The sequence below is a fragment of the Hemitrygon akajei genome, chromosome 2 (assembly GCF_048418815.1).
Source record: "Hemitrygon akajei chromosome 2, sHemAka1.3, whole genome shotgun sequence".
Classification (NCBI taxonomy): domain Eukaryota; kingdom Metazoa; phylum Chordata; class Chondrichthyes; order Myliobatiformes; family Dasyatidae; genus Hemitrygon; species Hemitrygon akajei.
In genome coordinates this window covers 84,726,527-84,746,986 of record NC_133125.1, presented here as the reverse complement: position 1 = coordinate 84,746,986, position 20,460 = coordinate 84,726,527, and the positions used below count along the sequence as shown (strand labels likewise).

Sequence of the window (20,460 nt, the reverse complement as noted above, 5' to 3'; positions counted from 1 at the left end):
GTGACTCAGGTTCATTGCCTGTGTGTTTTCATGGTCTTCCTGTATCCCCCTGTTCCTGTGTGGTCTGGTTTTTATCCACATCCCAACAGTGTCATAGAGTCACAGAGGTCAGCCGTTCTGCCCATTGTGTTGATGTCGACCATCTTGTCACTTTTTAAAAGCATCACATTAAAAAACTGTCACTGGCTGAATCAAAGGTGGTGACGAATTGACATATAGGAAGAAGAATGGTTGAATGGTGCCACAACAACAACCTCTCACCCAGTGTCAGCAAAGCCAAAATGCCAATATTTGACTACAGGATGAGGAAATGGGAGGTCCATGAGCCAGTCCTCATCAGGGGATCAGAGGTGGAGAGGGTCAGCAACTTTAAATTCCATGCAGGGACCAGGACATAAGTGCCATTACAAAGAAGACATGACAGCATCTCTACTTTCTTAGAAGTTTGTGCAGATTCAGAATGTCATCTAAAACTTTGACTAACTTCTATAAGCTGCACATAGAGTATCCTGAGTGGTTGTATAATAGCCTGGTGTGCAATCACCAATGCCCACGAGTGGAAAGGTCTACAGAAAGTGATGGATACAACCCAGTGCATCACAGGCAAAGCCCTTCCTACCATTGAGCATATCTACAAGGAACACTGCCACAAGAAAGCAGCATCCATCACTAAGCACCCCTGCTACCCAGGCCATGCTCTCTTCTGCAGCTTTAGGGAAGGAGGTTAAGGAGCCTTAGGTCTCACACCACCAGATTAAGGAACAGTTACCACACTTTAACCATAGGCTCCTGAACCAATGTGGATAACTTCACTCACCTCAACACTGAACTGATTCCACAACCTATGGAATCACTTTTAAGGACTCTAAAACTCATATTCTCAATATTATTTATTACTTATTAACTTATTATTATTCTTTGTTTTTCTTTTGTATTTGCACTGGTTATATTCTTTTGCAGATTGGCAGTCATTCTTTATGTACAGTCTTTCATTGATTCTATTGTATTCCCTTTGTACCTACTGGGAATGCCCACAAGGAAGTGAATCTTAGGGTAGTACATGATGGCATACATTGTATGTACTTCGATAATTACTTTGAATTTGGAAATATGTGAATGAGCACTTCAAGTTGCATAGCTTACAATGTAATAGACAAGTCTCCAGGAAGTGGGATTGGTCATCAAGGTGATGAAAGATTGTTTGCCCACTTCAGTTCAGTAAATGTCAATTGTTTTGATTCTAGAAGAATAATTAGGGCTGGATAGTAAGTGTTAGTCTTGCTTGAGATCCAACAATTGAATAGAACAGTTTTTAATTTGATGCATTTTTTATATAGCTGATTCACTTTGCAGGATCTGGATGTCAGTGGTAAGGTCAACATTTATCAGTCATCCTTTAACTAGTGATCTGCCAACATGAACCATGGCTGTTTTTCTGATGAAGTTACTCTCACCGTGGTGCTTGTGATGGGTTTCCTTACATTGACCCAATGGGGATGAATGAAGAGTGATACAGTACGTTTTCAATTCAGGATGGAATGCAGGTGATGGTGCTTCCAAGTACTGGATGATGGTGTCTTTGTGTTGTGAAAAGACATAGCTTTGAGAGCAACTTCCACTGGTAGATTGGTCAGAATAAGGACAAGTAGATTCATCTCTCATCTTGGTTTACCTACCACCTGATACAAATTCAGGCTGACAAATTCAGACTCATCCACTGCTTATGCTGATAAACCACTTCTGGTATTGAAGTTAGAAAGTCCCCCAACCAATCCATTTTCACTGCTTCTTCCAAGTGTTGATCAACGAAGGATTTGCTGATATTGGAGAGAGTCCAGTGGAGGTTCATGAGAATTATCCCAGGAAGGAAATGATTAATGAATGAAGACCATTTAATGACTCTGGGTCTGTACTAGCTGGAGTTTACAAGAATTAGAGGGGATCTCATTGAAACCTATTCAATATTGAAAAACATACTGTAGAAAGTGTGGATGTGGAGATGTTTCCTATTGTGGGAGAATCTAGGACCAGAGGGCACAGTCTCATAAATCAAGGACATCCTTTTAGAACAGAGTTCAGGAAGAATTTTTTTAGCCACAGGGTGGTGAATCTGTGGAATTCATTGCCACAGGTGGCTGTGGAGGCCAAGTTATCGGGCATATTTAGAGCGGAGGTTTATATGTTATTGATAGGAATGGCATCAAAGGTTATGGGGAGAAGGTAGGAAAATGGGGTTGAGAGGGATAATAAATCAGCCATGATAGAATAGCGGAGCAGACTCAATGGGCCAAAAGGGCTAATTCTACTCCTATATCTTATGGTCCCGTGTGAAGGTGGCATTCAAGAAGAGGTCTTCTTGCTCATATTTACCCTGAGGTTATAACTTTATTTTATTTATTTATTTAAAGAAATAGCACAGTAATGGGTTCTTATGGCCCAATGAGCCTGTGCTGCCCAATAACATCCATGTGACCAATTCATTTACCAAACCATACATCTTTGGAATGTGGGAGGAAACCTACCCAATCACAAAGAGAACATACAAACTCCTTACAGACAGCAGCAGAATTGAACCTGGGTCTTTGGCTCTGTAATAGCAATGCACTACTATGCTGCAATAATGTCATTCTAAACATGATTGCTTAGAACTGTACTGAGCATTCCAAGGACTTCTGCCTTAATTCTGAAGTGTTTTACCATTGTGCTGGTGAGGCAAGATCTCTGGGATTATGCTGGGGGAGCTGGTATATTGCTTTGAATGGCATCAATGTCAGACTGTTGCTTGACTAGTCTGTGAGCTGGTTATCGTTATTCCATGCTCAGATGCTCTGTGCCTTTGATGCTGACGCAAGTAAGATTTTCATTATACCTCTGCATACATGTACTTGTGCAGGTGACAATAAATTGAACTTTGACTTTGCCTTTGATATTTGTCAGGGCCAGCTCAAAAAAAAAATTGCAAGCAACTTTGCAAAATATGAATTTCTCGCTTAGGTTAATATCAGGTGATCCAACTGATTTTATTTGATCTCTGTTTAAACAGAGAGGTAATGGTTGCAATTCACCTAAACAGGTAAGGGTAGCTGCCCTCCTTCCCAAAGACGCTTGTGAAGAATTCGATTATCATTACTTTTGACTTTTTTAAGAGAATGATTTATTTTATTTTATTAAGTGTATATAAATTTCACAGTTACCACAGTGTTGAGTTTTCCGGAAACTGATACAGTTTGCCTTACCCCAGACAGCTGGACTCCAGCAATTCAATCTAAACACAATGAAGATTTGTTGGGCTTTTATCTCTTTGTTTTTTGATGTCTTTCTCTTTCCTTATTGAATTAATGCTATCTGACGTACGCTTAAAGTTATATTATTTAATTTGTTTCTATTGTATCATTGTAGCTCAGTGCGTGACTTTTGCAGACACAACAGGAGAAGTGAACTTCTTCCACCTAATAAATGCTCAAAGATTCTCTGATACTAGAACACATCTGTTGGTTTGCCTCCCTACCATTTATACATTAATAGTAATTGACCATTTGCTTCTCCAGAGTAAAGCAAATCAACTCATCCACAATGCATCCAAAAAAGATTTATTTGTATATCTCTGTTCCTTACCTCCAATAACTGCAGAATCACTTTTGACTGCCTTCTGCAATGGTGCTTCCTCCTCAGTGGGTTTGGAATGATCTATAATAGAAAAAGCCACTCAATATTATCAAGAAGTAGAATGGAAATGGGCAACAACATTATAGATTTCAATAACTGAAATGTCGCCTATTTTGATAACACTGTGGTGGTTCCTGTCTCCTCAGGCAGAAGCAAAAAACTTCCTTTCTTTGAAGGTAAGAGGAACTAAGTACCTTGACTCCCTAAGTACCTGACTAGACAAGACGAGAGTTCGTGCCCCAGTGTTTGGGGTCCCATCGTCGACAAGTCCAGAGTTACGTGGCCTAGTGTTTGGGGTCTGATCATCGGCAAGTCTGAAGTTTGAGGCCTAGTGTTTGCGGTCTTCATCCAGGGTCTGCAGGTTGAAGCGTGAAGGTTGATCAGGACTCCAGAAGTTTGTAGAAGTCCACTGGAGAAGCTGAAGCTTGATATCTGTGAATCTACGAGTCCACTGGAAACCATAAACAGCTCTTTCTGGGATTGGAGAACAGTGCATTTACATCAGGGAGAAATGAGACTCGTTTTGCTGTTATTATTTTGTTGCTTGTTGTGTTCAGTTTTTTCTCCCGAGCACTGTGGGCATGCTATGTTGGCACTGGAATGTGTGGCAACAATTGCAGCCCACCTCTATTACACCATTAAATTGTGATGGCTGCTAACAGAAATGATGGTTTCACTGAATTTTTGAAATACATGTGATCAATAAATAAATTTGAATGTAAATCTGAAAATGCCTTTCACAGGCTTCGATGTTACAATGCCTATTTGCAGCCAAGTTAATACGGTTTTTGCAAAACATTCTCTGCTGACAAAATCTCCCAAAAACAAGATTCAAAAACCAAATTACTGCAGATGCTAGAAATCAGAAAATAAAAACAATAAATACCAGAGATATTCAACATCTTTGGCTGCAGCTATGGTGACAGATAGAGCTCTGAACAAAATTTAAGTAAGCAATAAAGTTTAAGTAAACAATAAAGTAAATAATAAAATAGAACATTGATTTTGTCTTTTCTTCTATAGAGGCTGCCTTAGCTGCTGAGTGTTCCCACCATTTTCTGTTTTTATTTACTGAAAGTCAGCATGAAATAAGTCGATCCGGACCTTTTAGCCCCATTGCTCAGCAACCCATGATTATGCCTAGCCTAATCACAGAACAATTTACAATAACCAGTTAACCTACTGACCAGTACATCTTTGGACTGTAGGAGGAAACAGGCGCACCCAGAGAAAACCCACACATTCCACAGGGAGAATGTAAACACTCCTTACAGTCAATGAACTCTGGCACCCTGAGAATTGAACTCCAAACTCTGACACCCCTAGCTGCAATAGTGTTGCACTAGCCACTACGCATTTTATCTCAATAACAGCAACAGTCTCGTGATGATGAGATAAATACAGTATAGCAGCAACATTGATTGAGGATTGAATTTGGCTCAGGATATCGGGAGTTGCTTTTAATTCATGAGATGTTTTGTATCTAATTCCAACAAAAGTATTTTCAGTATACTTTAGTTAAAGATCTGTTGAGAGCTGTCTACCCGAATCTTGGGAAAAGGGTTTGAACATCAAACTTTTTGAATCAAATCAGTATCAGATTTATTTATGTGAAATTTCTTGTGTTGCAGCTGCAGTTGTTTTCCAAGACATAAAAATTACTAAAAATACAAGATAATAAATAGTGTAAGATAAAGATAACTACATAGTGTCCATGGGTTCATGGGCTATTCAGAAATCTGATAGCAGTTAGGAAGAAGTTACCTAAATCATTGAGTTAGGGTTCTTAGGCTCTTGTACCTCCTCCCCGATGGCAGTAATGAGAAGAGGGCAATGATGGTAAAAACTGAGCCACATCAGCCAGTGGGATATATTCCTGTGGATGCACTGGGCTTCTCCAATATCCATTCCTGAGCTGATAGATCTATTCTAAAACAGTGCCATTCACAAGCATTATAATTGGCAGAGGCATCAGCAACAGTACATTTATGTGGATGTATTCAAGAAGGTTCATCGTTTGTGTTGGGTCTCTCACCATTCGTTGAACTGCTCTCCAGAACACAATGACGTCATCACTGGTAGTAATACCATGGCCTTGTTAACGAGAAGTTTGTCTACCTGGAATCTAGCATTGCCTTTGTTACTTGCAATCTTCCTTCCAAATTTGGAGGAGTATTAATTCATCAGCTGAAGATGTAATCTGAAGGAAATTTTCTCAGATGAGATTAATCAGATATTGCAAGACATCTGAAAGTTTATGAGGAAGGGCCTCAGCTCAAAGCATCAACTGTTTATTCATTTCCATAGATGCTGTCTGGCCTGCTGAGTTCCTCCAGCATTTTGTGTGTGTTGTTTTGGATTTCCAGCATCTGCAGAATTTCTTGAGTTCATTGTCTATGTTGCCTACTCACAAGGCCACTCCTTCATAAATGTACATTTAGATGTCACGATAGAGTAGTGGTTTGTGCAATGCTATTCCAGCTCAGGGCGATCCTGAGTTCAGAGTCCAATTCCTGCACCGTTTACCAAGGGTTTGTATATCTTCTCCATGGTTTCATCCAGGTGCTCATGGTTTCCAGTTAAATTGTCCTGTGATTAGGCTAAAGCTAAATAGATGGGTTGCCGTGCGATTCAGTGAAGGAATCTGTAGTGTAAGATATGATTCTGTTAGTATGACTCATCACTCTGTTATTTGAGCTGTCCAGGGATAGGTGTTCTGATTCAGAAACCCGTCCTCTGACTTTGTGAAGATGGACCAATCAGAAGCTACTTCTGACAGACCCAGATCTGATCAGTGAATTGATCTGCATTGTCCCATACTTTTATAACATATTTTTAGTCTATTGCAACTATATGGTTTGCTAGAGCATTTTAGATGGCAGTTAACCTGTGCCGACCAACTAGCTGGAGTTTTAAGGACATCTTCAATCTCTCACTGCTGTACTTGGAAGTTCCCACTTATTTCAAAATGGTACCAATGCCCAAGAAGAGCAAAGTGAGCCTTAAAGACTATCAACCAGTTGCACCCACATCTATTGTGATGAAGTACTTTGAGAGGTTGCTGATAGCTAGAATCAACTCCTGCCTAAGCAAGGACCTGGACCGTCTGCGTTCGCCTACCATTACATTAGGTTTACAGTGGATGCAATCTCATTGGCTCTCCATTCAGGTTTGGACAACCTCGACAACAGCCATTCCTGTGCCAGGCAGCATCTATGGAAAGGATTACAGCTCAGTGTTTAATACAATCAATATTAATCAACAAGCTTCAAAAACTTGTTTTCAACCTCTCTCTGCCAATGAATCCTTGACTTCCTTATCGGGAGACCACAGTGAGTACGGATTGGTGATAACATCTCCTCCTTGCTGTCAGTCAACACTGGTGCACCTCAAGGATACATTGCCCACTTCTCTACCCTCTCTACACCCACAAGTGTGTGGCTGGGCACAGTTCATGTTGTAAGCAGAATAACAGATGGTGATGAGGAAGCATACAAAAGTGAGATGGATCTGCTGGTTGAGTGGTGTCACAGTAACAATCTTGCACTGAGTGCCAGTACAACCAAGGAAATGGTTGTAAACACAAAAGATTCTGCTGATGCTGGGCATCCAGAGCATCACACACAAAATGCTGCAGGAACTCAACAGGCCAGGCAGCATCTATGGAAATGAATAACCAGTCAACGTATCAGGCCAAGACCCTCCTTCAGCACTGGAAAGGTAAGGGGAAAGTGCCAAAATAAAAAGGGAGGGGTGCAGGGGAAAGAGAATATGCTCAACATTAATAGGTGAAGCTGGATAAGTGGGAAAGGTAATAAGTTGGAGAAGGAGGAATTTGATAGGATAGGAGAGTGGACCATGAGAAAAAGGAAATAAGGAGAGGCACCAGAGGGATGTGATAGGCATGTGAGGAGAAAAGGTAAGAAGCTGGGTGGAGGGGAATAAAAACAAAGGGAGTGGGAGGGGAAAAAGATAATGGAAGGAGAAATTGAAATTCATGCCATCAGTTTGGAGGCTACCTAGACAGAATATGAGGTGTCACTCCTCCACCCTGAGGGTGGTCTCATCATGGCACAAGAGGAGGCCATGGACCGACATATCAGAACAGGAACAGGGATAGGAATTAAAGTGATTGGCCACGGGGAAGTCTGCTTTTGGCAGATTGAGTGAAATGATCGACAATACACTCCCTGCCCCCCAATTTACGTTGAGTCTCACCAATGTAGAGGAGGCTCATCAGAAGCACCAGATACAATGGATGACCTTGACAAGATTCACAGGTGAAATAGTGCTTCAACTGGAAGGACTGAATGGAGGTAAGGGGGGAAGTGAATGGGCAGGCTAGCATTTCTGTCGTTAGCAGGGATGTGCACCAGGAAGAATATTGGTGGGGAGGGGTGAATGGACAAAGGAATCACGGAAATAAATACCGGAAGGGGAAGTCAGAAGGAACTCATTGAGGAATCTGGGTGGAAAGAGTGAGCAGTTTCAAGTTCCTGGTAACATCACCTCAGAGGCCAACTAATCTGATGCAAAGTTAGACCAATGGCTATTAGAAGTTTGAGGAGATTTGGTATGTCACCAAATACTCTGGCAAATTTCTCAGATGTACTGTGGAGAGAATTCGGACTGCTTGCATCATTGACTGGTATGGAAGTTCCAAAGCACAGGATTGCAGGAGATTTCAGAGGGTTTTAGACTCAGCCAGCTCCATCACAGGCACAAGCATCTCACCATCAGTGATATCTGCCAAAGTCAGTACCTCAAGAAGCTGGCATATATCATTAAAAAACCTCAGCAATCCGGAATATGCCCTCTTCTCATTACTACCAATGAGCTGGATGGTTGTCACATTGGATGTTGGTCGAGTTTTTTTTATGGGTTCTCTTGGGTTTCTTGTTTTGTGGCTGCCCGTGAGGAGATTAATCGCAAGTTTGTATAATGTATACATACTTTGATAATAAATGTACTTTGAATTTTGAACTTTTGAACTTTGAAGGCATGGTAGCCTAAAGACACACACTCAGTGTTTGAGGAACAGCATCTTCCCATCTGCCATTAGATTTCTGAACAGTTCACAAAGTACTATTCCTCTTCTGCAGTATTTATTTATTTTAACTTAGAGTAATTTGTTATGCCTGCACTGTACTGCTGCCACAAAAACAACAGATTTCACAACTTACAGTATGTCAGTTACAATAAACATAATTCTCATTATGACTCTGATTCTGAAAGGTCCAGAGTCACACATCAACCATGCTGGGTAAGAGTATTGCTGAATCAAATGGGTTTCTATAATATTCCAGTTACTTTCTGGGTATCATAAACATAATTAATCTATTTACAATTACTAGTTAGCTGACCATTCTACTCCATTTCCCAGAGCTCAGAAAGTGTTCAGTATTATTTATTTACTTTGTTTTATTAGAATGATTTGTCTTCTTTTGCACGTTTGTTGTTTGTCACCTATTGTTATGCATAGTTTTTCATACATTCTATTGTGTTTCTTTATTTTCCCGTAAATGCCTGCAAGAAAATGAATCTCAGTGTAGTGTATGGCTACACACTATACATACTTCGATAATAAATTTACTTTCAACGTTGAAGTGACTGAGTAATGAAGCAAAATAAGTATATCTTTACGAAACAATATTCGTAAAAATACTTTCATTGTGAATGTTAAGAGTGGGATTGGCTTCCCAGTAGAAAGGGACAGTCTAAACATCTCCAGTTCTTTGACCTCAGTTACAAAAAGAAATAAATTTTTGGCACATCACAACAGAATAGAGCTCAGAGCTATTTCAATAATGCTGAACATTAAATTTAATAGAAATCTGTGGCCAGCAAAAAATATCCAGCCAACTTGGCTCCTGTCTGAATCAATAAGGAGATGATTGAGAGAATTCACACACACACAGAGGCGCAAGCTCACAGATAATACTTATTTGCTGTCAACTCAAAATGAAAGTAAATCAGCACTTAATGGTGTGGTTTGATTTTTATAATCAAAAATTAATGCACTGATACACTTGGGAGGGGTGGGTGGCAGGTAGAGTATTAAATTGAAAATGAGTGCACATGATTCTTCATTTGTTGAAATTATATATCAGTGGTGGCAGAATTGAAATATAGATCTATAAATATCAGTTGGAAAATTGGTACAGTATATTCTGAGTGGGCTGCTTCTAACATGAGCTACTTAAGCATCAAATCCTAAACACAAAGAGATGCTGCAGATGCTGGAAATCCAGAACAACACACACAAAATGCTGGAGAATCAATGGAGAGGAATAAACAGTTGATGATTTGGACCAAGACCCTTCATCAGGACTGGACACGAAGAGGAAAGAAGCTAGAATAAAGTGGTGGGAGGAGGGGGAGGAGAACAAGATGGCAAGGTGGTAGGTGAAACCAGGTGAGGGGGAAGGTTAGTGGTTGGGGGGTGGGTAGGACATAGTTGAAGAGTTGGAGGACAGCTGAGATCATAGAGGGGGAGCAGTGGAGGGAGGTCTCCCTGAACTCCTGTTGAAGATTTAAACTTCTTCAGGGTAAGATGACCTCAAACAGCCTTTGCAGTGGAATGGCAAATCATAAGCACAAAAGATTCAACAAATGTCAGAAATCCAGAGCACCACACACAAAATACTGAAGAAACTCAGCAGGTCAGGCAGCATCTATGGAGGGGAATAAACAGTTAACATTTTGGTCTGACTGGAAAGGAAGGGGGAAGAAGCTAGGATAAGAAGATGTTCTCTAACTCTTTGTCCATGTGTTCCCTCTCCACTCACCTGGCTTCTTCTCCCTTCCTTTCCAATCTTGATGAAAGGTCTCCATCTGAAATGTCCACTGTTTATTCCTCACTACTGATGCTCCCCGTCTTGCTGGGCTCTTCCAGCATTTTATGTGCATTACTCAAACATCATCAGCTTTTAGTAATTAAGGAAGAGAATTGCATGAGGCCTTTCTTCCCATCACATGGGCTGTCTTTTTGAAGGACCTATCACAATGGTGCAGAATCATTTGCTATTCAGATTCACAGTAGTTTATTGTCATACACACCAATGGATTATTTGCTCTCATGAAGCTCACAGAATAAACAGCATATACCGTACGTTATAATAAATACATCAATTAATGCAAACCAATAGAATGGTGCAAAGATTATAGTGCAAGCTGAAGTAGTGGAGAAAGAAATGTTGACCTGACAATAAAGAAATAACCAAGAAAGGTAGAATTGAGAGTTGAAGAATGTGGCAGCACCATTGGGAAGGGCATTTGAACGTGCTGATTGCTTCACTTACTGTACATTAATTCTAATACCACTACACTCCTGGTCCCCTTTTAATTGTTACAAGAAGCGGTTCATAGAGTCATAGTCATTGACCACAGCACAGAAACAGGCCATCCTACTCATCGTGTCCGTTCTGAACTGTTCTACCAATCAACCCTGGCCTAGAGCATAGCCTTCCATTCCTCTCCAAACTTATATTTAAATGTTGCAATCAAATTCACATCCACCACTTCTGCTGGTAGCTCGTTCCATGCTTGCACCACTCTCTATTGCCTTTCACCTCACAGCTTCTCACTTTGTCCCCTCTCTCCATCCACCTACCTGCCCCCTCACCTGGTTTATACCATAAGACGAAGGAGCAGAATTACACCACCCTGCCCATTGGGTCTGCTAGGCCATCCATCATGGCTGATTGATTATCCTCTCAACTCAATTCATTCTCTTCTCCCCATAACTTTGACGTCCTGACTAACCAAGAACCTATCAACCTCCACTTTACAAATATTCAATGACTTGGCCTCCACAGCCAAGAGTTCCTACTCACGTCACCCTTAAATATTTCACCTTTTACCCTTGACCTATAACAGTTGAGAGGAGATACAGTATTACTCCAGACTGGAAGCCAAAATTCAACTTGGGCGTCCCTTCTGATGCTGCATCACCTTGAATATTTACTCTATTTCTTGTTTTTGATTCAAATTCTCCACCATTCACTGTGATGGGGATGCTTGGTAGCGCCTGCTGTTGACGATGCGGCTGAATCCGCTCGGCCTTGACAATGTCAGTTTAAGAGAACGTCAACAGATAAAAATGAGAATACAAACCACGCAGTTGCAGTAATGAATATGTTTCCTTCCTGACAACATGGAATCTGGATGAAATGGGTCATACAATCACTGAAACCTTCATTGATAGGCCCTTCAGCCCAACAAGTTGGTCCCAGAGTAGTGTAGTGGTTAGTGCAATGGTATTGTAGCTCAGGACATCAGGGTTCAGAGTTCAATCCCAGCATTTTCTGTAAGGAGTCTGTACATCCTTCCCGTGAAATGAGAGGTTTTTCTTCAGGTGCTCCAGTTTCCTCCCACAGTTCTAAGATGTACTGGTTAATAGGCTAATTGGTCATTGTAAATTGTCCTGTAATTAGACTAAGGTTAAATCGGGGGTGGCTTGAAGTTCTGGAAGAGTGTGAGTGTAAGTAAAAACCCTAAAAAACCTAAACCCTTCCAATCCAGATACCTTTACAAATATCTTTAAAATGTCATAATTGTACCTGTCTCACCTCTTCCTCTGCCAGTTCATTCAATGGCCACAACTCTTTCTGTGTTTCAAAGTTGTCCTTTGGATTCCTTTGAAATATTTCCCCTCTCACTATTAGCCCTCTAGTTTTTGACTCTCTTACATTGGGAAAAATACTTTGGCTATTCATCTTACCTATTACTCTCAACTTTACACTGAGTGGCCACATTATTAGATACACGTGCTCCTCCTTGGTAATGCAAATATCTAATCAACCAATTATATGGCAGCAACTCAATGCGTAAAAGCATGCAGACCTGGTTAAGAGGCTCTTTTATTGTTCAGACTAAACTTCAGAATAGGGAACAAATGTGATCTAAGTGACTTTGACCATAGAATGATTGTTGGTGCCAGACGTTGTGGTTTGAGAAACTGCTGATTTCCTGGGATTTTCATGCACAACATTCTCTGGAGTTTACAGAGAATGGTGTGAAAAACAATAAAACATCTCGTGAGCAGCATTTCTGTGGATGAAATTGCCTTGTTAATGAGAGAGGTCAGAGGAGAATGGCCAGACTAGTTTAAACTAACAAGAAGGTGACAGTAATTTAAATAACCATGCATTACAACAGTGCCTCTTCCCCACTGGTAACAGAGGACCACAAGCACATATTCAGGTGATACCTAATAAAGCGGCCACTGAGTGTATAAACCTCAGTCCTCAGGAAAAAGAAGTCCTAGTCTATCCAGACTCTCCTTATAATTAAACCCTCTGGTCCCAGTAACATCCTTATAAATCTCTATGCCCCCTTGTCTATTTTAATGGCCCCCTTCCTATAGTTGGGTGGCCAGAACAGTACACAGTACTCCAAACATGGCCTTACCAGAATTGTGTACAGCTGAAACATGGCGTTCAATATTCCTGTAACTGGCAAAGTGGGTCAAAGGATGGTAGGTGGAGTTTCATGAGTGCTAAGTTTGTTAAGTTAAACAAGGAGAGGACATAGACAATAAATCATTGAGCCCTGGAGAGCATTGTAGACACCTAGGGGTATAGATAAATCACTCCCTGAAGGAGATGGCACAACTAGACAAGGTGATGATGAAGGCATTTGGCATGCTAGCACTCTTGGAGTACTATGTGTAGTTCTGTTTGCCTGGCAAACAGAAGAATGTCATTAAGCTGGAGAGGGTGCAGATAGATTCAGGAGGATGTTGCCAGGATAGGAGAGCTTTACTTACCAAGAGATGTTGAATAGGCTGAGACCTTTCTCCTCCGGAGTAAAGGAGGCTGAGAACAGAACTTATAGAGGTTTATGAGGAATGTAAATAGCTACATCCATTTTGTCAGAGTAGTGAAGTCTAAAACTAGAGGAATGGATTTCATTTTCAGATCAGATTGAGATTCATGTTTATTTATCACATGTACAAAAACATACAGTGAAATATGTTATTTGCATTAACAACCAATACATCTAACACACTCCGGCACCAATATCACACGCACGCTATGCTCAGCAGAACAGAACGAAGCCAAACTTACCAAGTGACAAAGCAACATCAGCAAAATAGGCCCCATTCCTCCCTTATAAAAACAATATTGAAGTCTCCTGGAATTATGAAGAGATCATCCAGATAGTTGTTTTGTACAGTACAATACAGTAACCTGTGTTCATCCCTACTGGACAACTTCATCAAATTCAGTCCTATGTTCAACCACTATTCCATGCTCAATTCTGTTTGACTCCATTTTGTGATTAAATATCCATATCAAATTAAGTTTATTATCGAAGTACATACTGTACATGTCATCATATTTTCTTGAGACGCGTTTTCTTGAGGACATACTCAATAAATTTATAGAACAACCATAACAGAATCAATGAAAGACCACACCAACTTGGGTGTTCGACCAGAGGGCAGAAGCCAACTAACTGTGCAAATACAAAAGTAGAAATAATAATAATTATAAATAAATAAACAATAAAAATCGAGAACGGAGATGAAGAGTCCTTGAAGTTGGCTGTGGGAACTGTTCAATGATTGGGCAAGTGAAGCTCCATCGACTGTGCACAATTCTACTTGCACTCCGACTCTACAGCATCCCATTAATTCAGAACAATACGGCATGGAAGCTGGTCTATCGGTCCAACCAATCCATGCTGATTAAAGTGTCCATCTAGACTAATCCCATTTGCCTGTGTTTGCGATATTCTTCTAAACCAGGGGTTCCCAACCTTTCTTTTATGCCATGAACCAGTACTATTAAGTAAGAAGTACATGGAGCCTAGGTTGGGAACCCCTGTTCTAAACCTTTCCTATCCATCTATCTGTCCTCGTGCCTTTTAAATGTTGATAATGTACCTGACTCAAGTACATTCCATATTGTATATGTACTACTCTCAGGGTTGAAACGTTGCCCTCCAGGTTCCTATTAATCCTGTTGCCTCTCATTCCATATTCAACCCTACTCTGCAACATTCCAGATGTAACCCCATTCTATAGAGCTCCTTGTTCAACTATCCTCAGCAGGATTCTATATATAAAACCGTCTTATGGCAGATTGAGATGAGGAGGAGTTCCTTAGTCAGAGGGTGGTGAATCTGTGCAATTCATTGCCACAGGTCATTGGGTATATTTAAAGTGGAGGTTGATAGATTTTTCATTAATAAGGATATCAAAGGTTACAGGGAGAAAGCAGAAGACTGAAGTTGAGAATAAATCAGCCATGATGGAATGGTGTAGCAGACTTGATGGGCTGAATGGCCTAATTCTGCTTCTATGCCCCAGTTACTTCACAGACGTTATTATACTATCAAATTCCACAGCCCTCCAAATGAAGTTCTTCAGTTTCAACTCTAACTGCTCCTCTGCCCTCCATTTTCATCTTAAATCGTGTCCTAATCTGGGCTATTTTAACTACACCCCCTCTTATATTTCTTAATCATATTTAAATCCAGCCTATAGCCCTCCACAGATAAGAAGCTCTCTATCTGAAAAGGATACATACAACAGTAGATTACTTATTCACTGTTTTATTCATGACTCATTCTTTATTTGCCATTAGTGCAAAAATTACACACAGTATGATAAATCCTTGATTCACAATTGTCAAGGCAATATCATTTTTCTCTTAAATACATTAGGAAAAAAATTGCCAGTAATCATAAAGTAATTGTTATAATAAAACAGCTAACAACATCGGGGAATTTTCAGCAATGCCCAATTATGTTCTGGATTTCATTCTAAGTTAACCTTAGGTTCAATATTCAGTGGATTTTTACTTTTACTGATACATATTACTCTCTGTGTGTTTGTGTGTGAATAGCTAATTGAAATTTCTTTAAGTAACACAAATCTGCTCTTGGCTAACCTTGTTGCTGAGATGCAGGAGAACACACCCAATGCATGAGAAACAGATTCAGCAATGTTTGGTATATTTATTTTTAAAACACTTTTTATAAAATGCAAAAAAGTATATACTATATATGAAGGCTTTTGAAATAATTTCATGATAAAAACAAACTGGACCAAGTCTGATTTGAAATCTGAGTAAATATTAACAAATGCAGAAGTAAAGAAAAATGTTAAAATTTGGATACCTTTACTGGAACTAATCTCCCTGTAAAACTTACAAGTTGATTCTCATTTCTAGTTATGGAAGGAAGGCTTTAAGAATAATCTTTCCCCATATTTGTCCCTACCACACCTGGAGATGTGTTACGGAGACACAAGAGACTGCAGATGTTGGAATCTGGAAGAACTCAAGAGGTTAGACAACAGCTGGAGAGGGAAATGGACAGTCTCTGACATGCCGACTTGGTCTCCATCACTGCCAAGTTGAAGCTAAGTGCAAACTAGAGGAACATCACACCATATTCCACCTGGGTGGCATGAACAATGAATCCTCCAACTTGCGGTAACTGGCTCCCCTCTGTCTCTTTTCTCTACCCTCCTGATCCTCATCACCATGTCTCATTCTCCCTTTCCATCTAGCCATCACACCCACATTCCTCCCACTGGTTCTCCTTCCCCATTTCTCTCCTCTGTCCTCTGCACTGCCTTCCTTTCAGTCCATGATTTACTTTCCTCTCCTGTCAGATACCATCAGCTTGGCCTTTGTTACTTCCACCTCTCCATTTTTGACATCTTTGTCACTCTCCTACTCCTTCGAATCTTATCATACCAGCCTCCTTCACTTCTGCCTGTGTCCGCCATCTTGGCAGATCTTGCTCCACCACCTTGATGCAACTTTTTATACTCCCCTCTGTTTTCAGCTGAGAACAAGCATCTCAAACCGAGTTATTTCCCTCCACATATAGTGGCTGACCTGCTGAGTTCCTCCAATATTCTTGAGTTTTGCTGGATATGCATCAGTAGTTTAGAGCCATCCTCAGCTGATGGATGAGGATCACCATCTGTCCAAAATCAAAACATCAACATTTCAAAGGTGTATCGGAGACACCTTAAAGATGGCAGCATCCATCATAAAGGACTCTCAGCATCCAAGACATGCCCTTTTCTCATTACTGCCATCAGGGAAGAGACATAGGAACCTAAAGGTGCACAGTCAATATTTTAGGAACAGCTTCATGTTGTCTGCTATAGTTTTTCTGAATGGTCCATGAGTCATGTATGTACATACCTCATTATTCCTCTTAAGGACTATTTACCTTATTTCTTATTGTACCTTATAGTGATTTTAATTCAATAATTATAGCACATTAAAATGGTGGGCACCACAGTAGTGTAGTAGCTAGCTCAACACTATTACACCTCAGTATGTCGGAGTTCCATAAGGTCATAAGACATAGGAGCAGAATTAGGCCGTTCAGCCCATCGAATCTGCTCTGCCATTCCATCATGGCTGATCCCAGATCCCACTCAACCCCATATGCCTGTCTTCTCACCATATCCTTTGATGCCCTGGCCAATCTGGAAACAATCAACTTCTGCCTTAAAAATACCCACAGACTTGGACTCCACTGCAGTTTCTGAAAGGGCATTCCACAAATTTACTACTCTCTGGCAAAATAATTCCTCCTTACCTCTGTTCTAAAAGGTCACCTCTCAATTTTGAGGCTGTGCCCTCTAGTTCTGGACACCCCCACCATAGGAAACATTGTGTCCACATCCACCCTATCTAGTCTTTTCAACATTTGGTAGGTTTCAATGAGATCCCCACGCATTCTTCTAAATTCCAGTTCATACAGGTCCAAAGTTGACAAACGCTCCTCATATATTAACCCCTTCATTTCTGGAAACATCCTTGTTAACCTTCTCTTCACTCCCTCCAATGACAATACATCCTTTCTGAGACATGGGACCCAAAACTGTTAACAATACTCCAAGTGCAGCCTGACTAGTGTCTTTAAAGGCTCAGCATTATCTCCTTGCTTTCCTATTCTATTCTTGTTGAAATAAATGTCAATACTGCATTTGCCTTCTTTGCCACAGTTCAACTCTGGTGCCATCTGTAAGGAGTTTGTACGTTCTTTCCGTGACTTTCCTCCAGATGCTCCAGTTATCTCCCACATGCATGGATTAGTAGGATAATTTGTTGCAGTAAACTGTCCTGTGATTAGGCTAGAGTTAACTCGATGGGTTGTGGAGTGCCGCTGTTTGTGGCACTGGAAGGGCCTATTCCACTCTGTATCTCTAAATAAATAAATAAAATGAGAAATCATGAAAATTAAAGCATGTTTTACTCCATGCTGAGTTCAAATTCCCTGCTCTTACTTTATGGCCTTGTATTTTACAGAAGTACCAAATCTTGATGGACTGTGTTCCATCAGATTTAACAAGCAGAAGGTTCTAGCAGAAGGCAGTTGTGTTTGTAGGTATTTTAATCTCTCTCTCTCCCACTGTAGAGTTCCCTCCTGCTTCAAAACATTCACCATTGTCCCTGTACTTAAAAAGACCAAGATATCATGTCTGAACAACTGGCGTCCTATTGCACTCACCTCAAGAATAAGCAAATACTTTAAGAGGGTGTTCAAGGACTACATCTACAGCATGCTTCCACCCACATTAGACCCCCTACAATTCACCTACTGACACAACTGATCAACAGATGACACAATAGCCACAGCTCCGCACACTGTCCTTTCACATCTGGAGAAGAAAGATGCCTATGTGAGAATGCTGTTCTTGGACTACAGTTCTTTATTCAACACCATAATTCCTTCCAGGCTCGACAAGAAGCTCAGAGACCTTGGCCTTCACCCTGCCTTGTGTAGCTGGATCCTGGGCTTCCTAACAGATCGCCAGCAGGTGGTAAGAGTGGGCTCCCTCACCTCTGCCCCTCTGGCCCTCAACACAGCTGCCCCTAAGGGCTGTATCCAAAGCCCCCTCCTTTACTCTCTGTATAAACATGACTGTGTCACCACCCGAAGTTCCAATTTGCTAATTACATTTGCTGATGATACTACATTAATTGACCTAATCTCAAATAATAATGAAGCAGCCCACAGAGAAGAAGTCATCATCCTGACACAGTGATGTCAGGAAAACAACCTCTCCCTCAATGTCACAAAAACAAAGGAGTTGGTTGTGGACTACAGGAGGAATGGAGACAGGCTAAACCTATAGATATCAATGGATCTGGGGTTGAGAGTGTGAACAACTTTAAGTTCCTTGGCATAAACATCACTGAGGATCTCACGTGGTCTGTACATACCGGCTGTGTGGTGAAAAAGGCACAACAGACAGTTGAAGATGTTTGGTATGGGCCCCCAAATCCTAAGAACTTTCTACAGGGCACAATAGTGAGCATCCTGACTGGCTGTATCACTGCCTGGTATGGGAACTGTACTTCCTTCAATCGCAGTACTCTGCAGAGAGTGGTGCAGACAGCCCAATGCATTGTAGGTGTGAACTTCACACTATTCGGGACATTTACTAAGACAGGTGTGTAAAAAGAGCCTGAAGGAGCATTGGTGACCTGAGTCACCCCAGCCACAAACTGTTCCAGTTGCTACCATCCGGGAAACAGTACTGCAGCATAAAAGCCAGGACCAACAGGCTCTGGGACAGCTTCTTCCACCAGGCCATCAGATTGATTAATTCATGCCAATACAATTGTAGTTCTGTGTTATATTGACTGTCCTGTTTACATACTATTTATTACAAATTACTATAAATTGCACATTTGTCCAGAGATGTAATGTAAAGATTTTTACTCCTCATGTATGTGAATGATGTAAGTAATAAAGTCAATTCAGTTCAATGTCATCCACCTTTTGATTAAAAATTGTTGCTCTCCATTATTACCCTTATCTATTTTAAGCACCAACTCTTCAAACACCTGTTAATGGGAACACCATTTCTCTATGTATTCTATCCAAATTAAATCTCTCTTCAGTCCTCTTTTCTTTGAGAAGAAAACCTCAATTGTTCTAACCTCAACGTCCTTCAGCACCTTCCCTGCATTAAACCACACCACGTGTTAAAGGATCATCAAGGACATAATGTGAATACAAAAGGGTGCTAAAAAAAGCCAGCAATATCATAAAGGATTCTACTCCCCCTGCTCATGGACATGCTCATCAGAAAAGAGGTTGGGCAGCATCCATGCAGGACCACCAGACTCAAACACAGTTACTTCCCCCAAGCCATCAGCCTGATCACATTCTCCACCTATTAACCCACCCCTCCACAGCCCCAACCACCACTACTTTATCAGCTCCTGTCAGAGCCACCTTATGTACCTGGAGTCACTGTAGGTACTGCGCGTTCGACCAGTCTATGTTTATAAGCTAACCTTATCAATTTTTATTTTTTGTTTCTTTATTGTGTTCTTTATTCTTAATGTGGTATATTTATTTTGGATCAGGAGTAACAAATATTTCATTCTCCCTTACACTTGTGTAGTGAAGGATGACAGTAAACAATCTTGAATCTTGAAGACTGGAGAGTATCACCTTGGGCCTGTTGCTTTGCATGTGATTAGAGGGGTGCATGAGGAATGAAAGTACGAGAGCAGCACTGTAGGGTAGTAGGCAATCCTGATTACCAACCTGGCTTCAATCCTGATTTTGGGAGCTTGCATGTTCTCTCTGAGTTCTCTGGCATCCTTCACATCCACAAAAGCATGTTAGTGGGTTAACTGCCGACTGTACAGGGTGGCACGGTAAAGGGGTAGTATGATGGCAGAATGGTTCGTGCAATCGCCTTACAGCAGCGGCAATCATCGGTCAGGGTCTGATTTCCTCCGCTGTCTGTAAGGAGTTTGTATGTTCACCTTGTGACCGTGTGGGTTTCCTCCG

At 40.9% G+C, this 20,460-nt stretch overlaps 1 protein-coding gene across 3 annotated transcripts in view; it reads right to left on the bottom strand.

The window, feature by feature from the left end:
* The window catches only part of LOC140714304 (contactin-associated protein-like 5), a 1,942,527-nt gene that overhangs the window by 11,796 nt on the left and 1,910,271 nt on the right, over window positions 1-20,460 (bottom strand). For all 3 annotated transcript variants that reach the window (XM_073025413.1, XM_073025423.1, XM_073025434.1), the window contains one exon: window positions 3,616-3,687. In XM_073025413.1, coding sequence (XP_072881514.1) covers window positions 3,616-3,687 — 72 coding nt within the window. The remainder of the gene's footprint in view (window positions 1-3,615; window positions 3,688-20,460) is intronic.